General features: G+C 40.7%; 1 protein-coding gene across 1 annotated transcript in view; it reads right to left on the bottom strand.

Moving 5' to 3' along the window:
* Positions 1–13,707, bottom strand: part of RASGRF2 (Ras protein specific guanine nucleotide releasing factor 2) — a gene marked incomplete at both ends in the record, with an annotated part of 117,991 nt that overhangs the window by 54,169 nt on the left and 50,115 nt on the right. The window contains 4 exons of the mRNA XM_079548525.1: positions 2,547–2,683; positions 3,529–3,595; positions 4,570–4,730; positions 11,342–11,460. Of these exons, the coding sequence (XP_079404651.1) occupies positions 2,547–2,683; positions 3,529–3,595; positions 4,570–4,730; positions 11,342–11,460 (484 nt within the window). The remainder of the gene's footprint in view (positions 1–2,546; positions 2,684–3,528; positions 3,596–4,569; positions 4,731–11,341; positions 11,461–13,707) is intronic.

Genomic DNA, 13,707 nt, shown 5'->3' with positions numbered 1-13,707 from the left:
AAAAACACACATTTCCTTTAAAAACAAAATCAAACAGTGCTATTATTTTGAAATACAGCTATGAAGCTGCTGTCTGAGCAGTCCATTGAAAACTCTTGTATAAATGTTTTGGTCTAGGTATCAGAAAGTGTGAAGACACTTCTGGGACATGTTTATAACACATATTAGTTTGAAATTACAGGCTGTGCTGTGGCCAATAGAAGTTTACAAGTTATGCGTGGTTAAGCTGTTATTCAAGCCTCAAAGCAGCTCAGCACTAGTGGTGTGTAAGTACAGCTCAAAGCCATCTGAACAGCATTTTCTGCTGATTTGTATTCTGACGTAGTTGTGATAACAGAGCACCCAAAACCCTGCTCTTGGAAGTCTGCAGTCTGCCAGCAGTTAAGGCTTTTATGGTCTGGATCAAGTATCTTATATATACTACTACAGGGCTCTTGCTTTTATAATACTTTCAAACTTTATTTTCAACAATTATATATGTGCAGACCACACTATTACTTCACATCAATAAAATGGAGTTTCCAAAGTTCTCATACATATTTACACTGGGTTTAAGAATAAGATGTTGAAATATTGCCTAGCAAAATAATGACTGATGTTAGATCAGTTAGAGAAGACTACCAGAGGCCTTTTCTGGTCTTCTATGATTTATTTTTACTATGTGTGTTTTTAATTTCAGATTTTTAACAATGGTTTCAAAGTTAAATAATTCACATTATGACTTTACAAAATTGTTACTTTAAAGCACTGAGAAAAAAACCACAACACACATCTCTAATAATAATACATAGTTTCCTCTACGTAACTTTTAAATGTTGCAAAGAAGCTCTAAGCACCAAACTACCCATGGTGGTTCAGTGCTGTTTCCACTAAGACTGCAGAGTCCTAGCATTTTTCAGTTATTTGACAGATAAAATCTTAGAAAAATTGTGACGTGAAGGAATCAAATAGGGAGCTAGGGCCAAAGGACACGCTTAAAGTAGAAGAGAGGAGATTTCTTCAGCAGCAACAAAATGCCTATGATGTTTGCACAGGGTCTTGAGTCTTCTCTTTTAAGGTGGCATCTACTCTTGCAGATGACACCATTAATCTGCCTGAGGGTAAGAAGGTTCTTCAGAAAGATCTGGATGCCTCGTCCCTGGAGGTGTTCAAGGTTGGACTGGATGGGGCCCTGGGCAGCCTGGTCCAGTACTAAATGTGGAAGTTGGTGGCCCTGCACGTGGCAGAGGGGTTGGAGATTCATGAGCCTTGAGGTCCCTTCCAACACTGGCCATTCTGTGATTCTGTGATTCTGTGACAGGCTGGATCAATGCACTGAGGCCAATGGGATGAAGTACAACAAGGCCAAGTGCCAGGTCTTGCACTTTGGCCACAACAACCCCAGGCTTGGGGCAGAGGGCTGGAAGGCTGCTTGGAAGAAACAGACTTGGTAGTGTTGGTTGACACTCAGCTAAACATGAGCCAGCAGTGTGCCCAGGTGGCAAAGAAAGCCAATGGCAACCTGGCTTGTATCAGAAGTAGTGCAGCCAGCAAGACTAGAGAGGCGATCATCTCCTAGTACTCAGCACAAGTGAGACTTCAAATCAAGTGCTGCATACAGTTCTGAGCCCCTCGCTATTATTGAAACATTGAGGCCCAATAGAGTGCCCAGGGAAGATCAACAAAGCTGTGAAGGGACTGGAGCACAAGTCTTATGGGGAGAGGCTGAGGGAACTGGAATTCTTTCCTGTGAAGAAGGCTCAGGAGAGACTTTATAGTTCTCTACAACTACCTGAAGGGACGTTGTGGTGAGGTGCAGGTCAGACTTTTCTCCTGTGTAAGTAGCAGTAGAACTAGAAGAAATGACCTCAAGTTGTGCCAAGGCAGATTCAGGTTGGACATTAGGAAAACTTCTCCAGAAAAGCGGTCAGATGCTGGAACAGGCAAAGGCTGCCCAGAGCAGAGGTTGATTCACCATCCCTGGAGGTGTTCAAGAAGCATTTAGATGGTGTACTAGACAAGGTTTAGTGGTGAAATAGTGGTAGGTGGATGCCTGGACTAGATGATCTTGGAAGTCTTTTCCAATTTCGGCGATTCCATCATTCTGCTTTCTTAAGAAGCTTAATCTTCATCATTCTCACATTATTAAAATATCTCTATTGTTGCCCTCAAATCTCTTCAGAAAGCAATAGCTGGGGCAGATTTTCCTTTCCTCAAAGGGAATAATCAAGAGAGAAAAGTTTCCTACTGTTTTCCCTGGCAGTCTGACTAACTACTTCACCCAATGCTCTCTTAGCTGCTGTGTTTACCTATACCTTATTAGGCCATTTCCAAGTTTTGTAGGCATGCAGCACACAACTCAGTGATGCAGCTTTTCAGCTCTCAGATTGACATGCATTCCACTAAGAAGTCAAATGCAAAAGCAAAATTTCAGGGAGAACAGTAACACTAGGGGAATAGCAAATACATTGCAATCAATCAGCTCTCAAGAAATCAGTTTTCTCCTGGATTAGTTTTCAGAAACATGAAGTAAATAATTTCACGACAAACAGGATGCAGAAAGCTACCTGACTTATATCACTTGTCCATGCAGCTTTCTCTTGACGTGAAGGGGCTAAGAGGACAATAGTAAAAGGAGGAGCATCTGTAGGTTCAACGACAAGCTTGAAATCGAGGTGTCCAAACACCTGTCCAGAGCTTTTTGCTTTACAGCGAAAGAAGTAAAAAAAGACAAAATGTGAGATTTCAAACCACAGTATAAAGAAAATATTGTTTCCACTTACTGAAAAAGTTATATTAAAATACTTCTCTGACAAAGAGTAAATGTGACTGGGAATCCAAAACGCTGATTATCATTTTCCACATACACCAAATACAATAAAAGTTACAAATATACATTAGTGGGAATTGATGTAAGTTACATGTTAAAATGTCAGATAAGGCTGAGGTCCTTCTAACCCTTCTATATTTCATACGCTCTCAGTACACTGAAGGATTACTGAAATTAATGGAACTACTTCCACAATTCATGGGTAATACTTCTCTAAAACTACAGGGTGGAAGTCAAGAGTAACAAAACACCAGGCCTGGGGATGTGCTTAATTACTTCATTTGAAAAGGGCTGTAGTCAAAATCTGTAGACAAAAACTTTCCACTAATTCTGCCAACTCTATCAGCTTTCATGAAAGAAACTCAATTATCTGTTTTGTCTTTCTAGAAGTTTGGTTTTTTTTTTTCTTTCTAAGATCCTCAGGGTGAAGCTGAATAGAAAAGTCAGCAAATAATTTGTCACATTCCTTCAGCCAGTGTACTTTGAAATCTTATGTGAGATATCAACAGCAACAATAAACACAGCAAAACAAATCCTTATGCAAGCCAGTACAGCCATTATTAAATAATTTATTCTACTCAATCAGTTAACAGATGTTTCTCTGATTTCATGAATGAGGAGAACATATCAATTTGTTATGAAAAATAAATCAAGGGTAAACTTAAATATATATATATACTTAGAACTGTAATTACTACAAACAGTTGAAGGTAACTTACAGTCATCATCAGTTGTGTCTGCCTCCTCAATCAATGAGCACTCTATTAACGACAGAACGCCTCCTGTCTATGAAAACAAAGTACATTTTTCATAAATTGAGACATGTGCTCCAATTCACCATTATAGCTATTTTAAAATACTGATACATCTTACAGTAAGATTCTACAATCCAGAGCTCATAGAAAGATATATCAATTTCATGATGTACGTTTTTCAAGAACTAAAACCAGCTGGATCTGATATTACATTTTCTTTAAGCAAGCAAATCAATCATATGTTCAAATGTACAAAATTTTTTTCATTATTACCATACTATAATTTGTCTCCCACAGGCTTGTTCATAAGTTTCAGAAAAGATAACTAGAATGTCATCATTTCATTCTGAATTTAAATAAAAATATTACATGACTTTTTGAAAGATTCAGTTACACTTAATTTACTTTGCAAAATACATTAATTATTTAAAGAGTACAAAGTGAAAATGCATACAGAAAGTAACAAGAGAGATTTTCTAAGCAGTCTTGAAATATCTCTGATATGTCCTTGTCAGATTAAAATTTTGTTCAACATACATCAATCCACAAACTGCCATTTTACCTTCATTCAAAAGCCGACCCAAGGAAGACTGATTCTCAACTAATGTAACTAGAGCACTCTAAGTAGAACATTCACTTTAAGACAATATGCTGCCCAGGAAAATAAAACCGACTTCAAATATTAATTTTATTACAGCTCTGGAAGTTCTTTCATAGTTCTGTGGGGTGTACTGGCTGATTATTGCATTGTAAACAGACTTAGAGCCACTACTGGCTTATACAAAGGCACTGATGTACTGTTTCTAGCCCCAGCTTTATTAAATCACGCACCTCCGGAAAAGTGTATTGCAATGAGAAATACATCATCTCACTTCTGTTCATAAGAACACAAAATCTCAGTTCAGAACAAACCTCCTTCCTCCCCCCCGCAATATTAAAATTTCACTGAAGCTTTATTTTCATTGAATTGAAATACAGAATTTAGTCATAATGTAACATCTGTACCTTAAGGAGATGCAGTTTTCCTCCTGAACTTCTTGTACAAATTAAAAAATGCTTTGTAAATAAGAAGCACTGCCTTTCTCCTTCCTTTTTCAAGGATAATGATCCCAGACGAACTTTGCTAAGTTTTCCCCTTTCAACTGAGGGGACTTGAATAAGAGAACCTGACAATAATCAAAATAAAAAATACACTGTGACTACAACAATATTTAGAAGTGTTAATCTACCAAACATTTTGGTATTAAATCATGCAACTTTTCATTCTAGTAAGTATTAACACACATTAATTTCCATTAAAAAAAAAAAAAAAAGGTCATTTATCTTCTTTGTACCAGTTCATTTTGGGTTTCAGGACAAGTTCACAGATTTGTACTTTTTTTTCAATGGAAGTAGTAAATCCATCTCTGTAACCACAGTCCTAGCATCAAGCAAGCAAAGTCTGAACTAATAGTTAGTTAGATAGTTGTCAAATTTTCGTGCAACTCTGAGCTACTAACATGTTAATCTGAGAACAAAGCTGAACAGCAATCTCCATTTTTCTCAACTTTGGGTAATTGCTAGATTTGCAAAGGTACACTAGTTTCAAGCCAAAGAGACAGAGGGAGAAAAACAAAGGTTTTGAAGGGAAACATTTGTATGGAAGGGAAGGTTTGTATATATGTATGCCTATAAGTAAGAGATGCAAATGAAGCAGATCTCTTCTTATCTTGCATTGTGTTAGAGTCAGGGCTACACAGCTCAGTTAGAAGTGTTACCAGTCAAGCACTAAATTGAATCTCATCGCATTAAGTCTGAATTTGCAATCTACAGAATTCCAAAACAGAGGAAGTTATGCTTCCATCTTGTTCGTTTGTTCATAACCATTCTCTCACCATTTTTTTGCCTGCTGATATCATGATCACTTTTATTTTGGGTCTGGAATCAAATTTGATAGTGAAGCACAATTTGAAGTTCATATACACAGACTAACAGAGAAATTAAGATTACTCTGTGAAAAAGCTACTGTTGTTCTACATCACTTTTTCCTACATTTATTTCCTTATTTGCACTTAAATATTAAGTTGTTAATACATCTGAGACATAACAAAATATACACTGATCAACTTACAACATTCTGTTGTACTTTGAGAACCACATTTTCAGACTAAATGAGTACACAATGATTTGTGCCACAGTAATAAAACACAAAGAAAAGCTATACTCTGGAAATCTGTAAACCTATGCAACACCTTTTAGATTCACCTATAGTCTACAAAAAAAAATGGACCTGAAATATTACTATTTCATAGTGTGAAGAGAGGCTGCGTTATCTCCTTTCAATAATGAGCTTAATACTTACAGAAAAAAAAATCTACAGAGTTGAAATCTAGCAAGGATGTACTGCATTTCCATCAAGTTCTCGTGATTAAAGAAATTGAGCATTTGCCATGTCGTAGATTCTACTACAGATTTCCTCTTAAGAAAATAAAAAAAATTGTTATGACTGGCCAATGTACAACTACCACAACCAAGTGAGATTAATTTTGAAATGTTCATTAGTAATATGATGTAAAAAAAAACTCCATTCTTTTGAAATAATAAAAACTTGACTGCACATGATGCTGAGTAACTGGCACCAGTTGATAATGCTTTCAGCAGGTGGAATTGGACAGGACAATTCCCAAAAGTCCCTTCAAACCTAACACTCCATAATTTTGTAATTATGACATATTCGTTAGCAGAGGTAAATTTAGTGCAGTTGACGATAGGAAGATCAGAAAACATATTTGATGGCCTCTGAGGGGCCTCCAGAAGACAGTTTTCTGGGTGTCAGCCAATGCTGGATGGCAGATCAAGGTCTCCATTGCCTTAGGCCATTAAAGAATCAAAGAATCATAGAATCACAGAATGGCCTGGGTTGAAAAGGAACACAATGATCATCCAGTTTCAAGTGCAGGGTCACCAACCACCAGACGAGGCTGCCCAGAGCCACATCCAGCCTGGCCTTGAATGCCTCCAGGGACTGAGCAGCCACCACCTCCTTGGGCAACCTGTTCCAGTGTGTCACCACCCTCTGAGTGAAAAACTTCCTCCTAATATCTAACCTAAACCTCTCCTGTCACAGTTTAAAACCATTCCCCACTGTCCTATCACTATCCACCCTCATAAACAGCTGTTGCCCCTCTTATTTATACGTTCTGTTCAAGTACTGGAAGGCCACAATGAGGTCTCCCTGGAGCCTTCTCCAAGCTAAACAAGCCCAAACAAGCTAAACAAGCCCTTCAGCCTTTCCTCCAGCCCTCTGATCATCTCAGTGGCCCTCCTCTGGGCCTGCTCCAAGAGCTCCACCTCCTTCCTGGCCCCAGGCCTGGATGCAGTACTGCAGATGGGGCCTCACAAGAGCTGAGTAGAGGGGGACAATCACTTCCCTCTCCCTGCTGGCCACCCCTTTTTTAATGCAGCCCAGAACACAGTTGGCCTTCTAGACTGCAAGCACACATTGCTGGCTCATGTCCAGCTTCTCATCCACCAGGACCCCCAAGTCCTTCTCTGCAGGGCTGCTCTGAAGGAGATCCTCCCCCACTCTGTATAAATACCTGGGATTACCCTGACCCAAGTGCAGCACCCTGTGCCTCATTAGGTTTTCATGGACCCACTTCTCCAGCCTCTGGATGGCTTCCCTTTCCTCCAGTGTATCGACTGCACTGCCCAGCTTGGTGTCATCTGCAAACTTGCTGAGGGTGCACGCAATGCCATCGTCTGTGTCACTTATGAAGAGCACCGGTCCCAAGACCCTGAGGGACGGCGCTTGTGACCAGCCTCCACTCTGACACAGAGCCATTGATCACAACCCTTTGGCTGCAACCAGCCAGCCAATTCTTAATCCACCAAACTGTCCATCCTTCACACCCATGCCTCTCCAATTTAGAGAGAAAAGATGTGGTGAGGGACCATGTCAAAGAGAAGAAAGAGAGATAAAGAAGATACTGTTTGCCTTGACAGAGGGCCTAACAATATAGTCTGTTTCAAAGTAAGAGGTAGGTAAAAGGAGACCCCAAGAAATCTGAAAGCGAATTCATAATTTACTGTGCAAAGCACTGTCAGAAATATTTTTGTTTGGTTGTTGGTTGGTTGTTTTTTTTTGGTCAGAAATAGGTACCTATTTCTCCACAACCAACACAAAGAAGAGGAGCTTAACTGAAATTAGAAGAGGTGGACATCACTCTTAAAGTGACCCTATAATCAGATGTGAAAGGAAAACGGGCTTGCCATTATTTCATCAGCTTGAGTCAGATTTCTGCACTCATACAATGTCATATGCTTTAAGATTTCTAAAAGGTAAATTGTGATGCAGCCTTTCATAACATGCAGGCTTATCCACTGTCCTTAACAGTATTCCCAGAATTAAACCTGAAATTGATTTACTTAAATCATTGGTTTGACTTGGGTCTTACATACCAACATTCCAACCTTTACAGATTGATTTTCACAGAAAAATTAGCAGGTTTCCACTGATGAAACAATGGGTACACAGATAAAATTATATTAGTCAATTTTAAGGGAAAGAGCATCATATGCATTTAAGTATAAAATACCGTAATCACAGTGAAAAAAAAAAAGTTTAAGAAAATTTCATGGTACAAGTCAGTCAAGGAGAATCAGCCCCGTAGTTCTCCAGGGGTGGCTGTAATGTAACAATTCCACATTTTTCTTGAAACCACATTCATAACTCCTGAAACACCTCAATTATAACAAACACATACATTTGAAGAACAACAGAGTAACTTAAATGTGACCACTGTACAAACAATCTCAGAAGTTACTAAGGAAAGTTTCACAGTTTGGCTAAATAACCTCAGAAACACTACAGAATGGATTTCAAATTCTAAACAAAGCCTATTAAACTACCAGCTTTGCATATTATTCTATTTAAATACCAAATGTTCTGATGATGCTATCTAAAGAAGATCGCATGAAGGGATATACCTAAATTAAATTCTCAAGCTTCCCTAAATGTATGTAATGCTTTACAATGCTTTTGCCTCATTAAAATCCTTCCCTAACAGACCCGTAGCTACTCCATCCAAAACTACTACCTTGTTAGAAAAGATCAAGAAGTAAATTCTTATATAAATGTAAAATAGGCTTCAATTATGAAGATTTTTCATTTGTTTTACCATTAGAGTGAGCCCCCCCAAGTTCAGAACTACAATCCATTTATAGTTTCAGTTCAAGGTATCACTTACTTTAAATTACAATTTTGTGGAGTACATTAAGAAATTTATCTCCTGATATCACAGGATGGTAAACAGGCCATTAAAGAATCTCTGATTTCATGTGGGCCAACCCTCCCTGCTCAAGCAGGGCACACAGAACAGAGCACTCAGGCTCACACCCAGGTTGCTTCTGAAGACCTCCAAGGAGGAGACCCCACATCCTCCAGGTCCTTGTGCCAGGACTCCCACGCCCCCACAGAAAAGAAGTGCTGCCTGATGGTCAGAGGGAACCATCTGTGTTCCAGGCTGTGCTCAGTGTCTCTTCTCCTGGCAGTGGGCACCACTGAAAAGAGTAGGGCTCTGTCTTCTTTGCACCCCTCTTCAGCTTCTTATACACGTTGGTAAGGTCCTCCCTGAACCTTTTCTTCTCCAGGCTGAACAGTCCCAGCTCTTTTTTACTCTCCTCATAGGAGAGGTGCTCTAGGCCCTTCAGCATCTTGGTAGCTTTGCACTGGTCTTTCTACAGTTTGTCTATGTTACTCTTGAACTGGGTGACCTAGAACTGAACACAGGATGCAGCTACAGCCTCACAAATGCTGAGCAGAGGTGGAACGAACACTTCTCTGTACATGATGGACCTAAGCTTCAGCAGGAGGAGTTTCCAAAACCACCAAGAATAAAGAATATGGTATGCCTCTACCTCATTCTTTTTACTAACTGAATTTTATTAGATGTAATTCTACCTCTCTGGAAGAACAAGAAGCCTTCATTTTCTTCATGTTTTTTTTCTTGAAGTGATCTTTGTATCTATTCCCGGACTTCTAGTGAAGCCCAAAAATGTACCTCTCAGAAGATGGAGCAAGTATATCAGGTATTGGCTCATTCTATTACAAGGTGACCCGCTTAGTGGATGAAGGTACTGCTGTTGATATGCTCTACCTGGACTTCAGTAAAGCTTTTGACACTGTCCCCCACAACATTCTCGTGGAGAAGCTGGCTGCCCACAGTTTGGATGGGCATCTGCTCTGCTGCGTGAAATGCTGGCTGGATGGCCAGGCCCAAAGAATTGCGATCAGTGCAGTTAAATCCAGTTGGAGATTGGTCACAAGTGGTGTCCCCCAGGCCCTGGTACTGAGGTCGCTTCCATTTAGCATCTTTATGAGCAAGGGGGTTGAGTGCACTCTCAGTAAGTTTGCAGACGACACCAACTTGGCAGGGAATGTTGATCTGCCAGAGGGGAGAAAGGCACTACAGAGGGACCTGGATGGACTGGATTGATGGGCCAAGGTTAACTGTATGAGTTTCAGTAGGGTCAAGTGTCAGGTCCTGCATTTTGGTCACAACTACCCCAAGCAACCCTACAGGCTTGGGGAGGAGTGGCTGGAAAGCTGCCTGATGGAAAGGAAAGGAACCTTGGTGGACTGATGGACAGCCAGCTGAATATGAGCCAGCAGTGTGCCCAGGTGGCCAAGAAGGACAGTGGCATCCTGGTTTGTATCAGGAATGGTGTGGTGAGCGCGAGTAGGGAAGTAATCCTGCCCCTGTATTCAGCATTGGTGAGGCCTCACCTTGAGTATGTGTTCAGTTTTGGGCAACTCAGTACAGAAAGGACACTGAGGTGCTGGAGCAGGTCCAAAGAAGGACAATGAGGCTTGTGAAGGGCTGGAGAATATGCCCTATGAGGAGCAACTGAAGGAACTGGGGCTGTTTAGTCTGGGGAAGAGGAGGCTGAAGGGAGACCTTATTGCTCTCTTCCAATATCTGAAAGGTGTTTCCAGCAAGAGCGGGGCTGGTTTCTTCTCACAGGTGACAGGACGAGGGGAAATGGCCTTAAGTTGCACCAAGGTAAGTTTACGTTGGATATTAGGAAAAACTTCTTTGCAGAAAAGGTTGTTAAGCACTGGAATAGGCTCCCCAGAGACGTGGTTGAGTCACCATCCCTGGATGTGTTTAAAAACCATTTGAATGTGGTTCTCAAAGACATTATTAGCGGAGGGCTGTTAGTTAAGGTAATATGGTTAGGTTGTGGTTGGACTTAATGATCTTTAAGGTCTTTTTTAACCTGAGCTATTCTATGATTCTCTGATTCTGGCACTATGAATTTGAGCTGTTCCTGAAGCACTGATTAAAATGGGAATGACAGCTCTTTTCTTTCTTAGCAACCGCTTTATTGCTTAATCATTTGACAAAATTTCAGGCTACTCATGCACTTTTGTCCAGGTGATGCATCAGCTGACATTACCATTTTGACTGACCAGACAGCCTTTGTCTCTGTGGAGCTGTAGGTAATTACAACTGAAGATCACAGCCTGTTCAGTGTATAATAGTGTCCCATGTATGATTTACCATTGCTTGCTGTTGTTTTTCATGGTTCCTCAATAATGCAGTACAGAAATGGGGCACAACTATAGTCTCAAATCTGCTCAAATTTGGGCATTTTTAACTCATCCTACACAGTCCACTAGACTTTAAGGATGTTACCTGTGCCCAGTGCAGTGACTTGCCCAATGATGGCAATGTGAACCCTGCTGTTTTAAATGCAATTATTTTCATAGGTAGCTTTTAAAGAGAAGTCTTACCTTGGCGTATAAAAGTTTGACTAGTATCTAGCAATATATCACAGCCTTCTACTATTGTTCTTTCTATGGCCAGATTCTTCCGGATGTTTTCTGTGTCACTCACTTCATCATGCATTACCCTGTCAGACACAATACAAAATGTACTTAAAACTCCCCAAAATATATCTTGCAATATGTTTCAAAAATATGTATGCAAAATATTTCATCTAATTTCATTTGAACTTTTGACAGTGTACGCATAAAGAGATGATAATGTCCTTTACAACACAAAAGATATATACATACAGCACATGACTAGTCCAGAGCGAGTTTCTTGCTCTGCTTTGCCTTCTTTCAAACCATTGTTGCAATCATTTTTTCAGCAGTGGAACCTATTCTGTCAGAGTTGTTCTTAGACTACTCTTGAACACATCTGACAGATGCCACCAAGATGAAAATTCTTCAAAGCTGCTAGAAGAGTACTTTTTGATGCTCACTAGCATCCACAAAACTGGAAATGTTTCTTAGTTCTTTGTGTTAGCTATAAAACACATTTTAGACTCCCTGACCTTGGTTTTAGGTTCCTGGTCTGGTCTGCTTCAGTTTACAATTGAACGTACCATTCACTTCCTCATTGCTCCCTGTAACAATTACAACTTTAATGGTTCATCTCTTAACTTCCTCCTCTTCAGTATCTTTAATGATGACCTGGATGAGGGCATTGAGTGCACCCTCAGTAAATTTGCAGATGACACAAAGTTGGCTGGAAGTGTGGATCTGCCTGGGGGTAGCGAGGCTCTACAGAGAGATCTGGACAGGCTGGAGAGCTGGGCTGAAGCCAATGGGATGAGGTTCAACAAGGCCAAACACTGGGTCCTGCACTTTCGCCACAACAACCCCAGGAAACGCTACAGGCTTGAGGCAGAGTGGCTGGAAGACTGTGTAGAGGTAATGGACCTGGGGGTATTGATTGATGCTCGGCTGAACAAAAGCCAGCAGTGTGCCTGGGTGGCCAAGAAGGCCAATGGCATCCTGGCATGCATCAGAAACGGTGTTGCCAGCAGGAACAGGGCAGTGATTGTCCCCTGTACTCAGCTTTGCTGAGGTCACACCTCCAGTACTACGTACAGTTTTGGGCCCCTCCAACCTTGGAGCGGGTTCAGAGAAGGGCAACAAAGCTGGTGAGGGGTCTGGAGCTCAGGCCTTATGATGAGCAGCTGAAGGAGCTGGGATTGTTCAGTCTGGAGAAGAGGAGGCTCAGGGGAGACCTTATTGCTCTCTATAACTACCTGAAGTGAGCTTGGGGTAGGCCTCTTCTTTTGTGTAACTGGTGACAGAACTAGAGGGAACGGCTTCAATCTGCGCCAGGGGAGATTCAGGCTGGACATTAGGGAATACTGCTTCTCTGAAAGAGTGGTCAGGCACTGGAAGGGGCTACCCAGAGAGGTGGTGGAGTCACTGACCCTGGAGATGTTCAAGGAATGTTTGGATTTTGTGTTGAGGGATATGGTTCAGTGACAACTATTGGTGATAGGTGGATGGTTGGACTGGATGATCTTGTAGGTCTTTTCCAACCTTGGTGTTTCTGTGATTCTGTGATTCTCTTTGTAAGTATCTTCCTCTTACACAGAAAAGCAGTTTATTCCAAGACAGACCTTAACACAGAAACTTGTATGATGTTGCGATATTCCTGAACTGTGACTTGACTGCGCTGTCTCAAGCCTATTCTTCACTCACATCTATGATAAATAAGCCATAATGTTTTATACATATGGTCCATATTGCCTGATTTGTGAGCAGAAGAGCATCAGTCAATTTGAGCCTCCAATTCTGAACATTCAGAGATAAATTAGTTGGATGAACTCTAACTTATGAGATGAAGCAGAGTCAGTGCTATTTCTTCTTATTATACACATATACACATATACACATAACCCTACCCACAGACATTGGCTCTGACTAAGGGGAAAGGAGGCATTTCTCTGCTTCAAATGGCCTCAGAATATGGCAGACCCTGCTTACACTGCAAGAAGAAAACGCAGCTAATTCTTCAGAAGTCTTTTCAAAAGAAGCCAGAGCATTAAAAGGTGGTGGACATGACATTTAGCTGACTGTATTGAAGATGCAGCAGGACAAAAAAGAAAAATTAATAAGCTCCAAACTGATAGGTAGTTTGCCCAACATAGCGACTCTGTCTTAAAGGCATTATAGATCTGAACAGTCAAAAGAATGCAATTAACAAGAGCTATAAAGCAATTACGCATTTACAGCTACATACTTTACAGGGACTTTTTTGGTGAATACTCCAGATATTCAAGGCATACATTCTTGTTCATGTAGCGTGTCTTTGTTCACAACAGAAAAATCTGTTTCCTAACGATAGCAAC

This window comes from Tetrao urogallus (assembly GCF_951394365.1).
Source record: "Tetrao urogallus genome assembly, chromosome: Z".
Classification (NCBI taxonomy): domain Eukaryota; kingdom Metazoa; phylum Chordata; class Aves; order Galliformes; family Phasianidae; genus Tetrao; species Tetrao urogallus.
The sequence above is the reverse complement of the archived record's forward strand: the minus strand, read 5'-3'. Positions and strand labels throughout refer to the sequence as shown.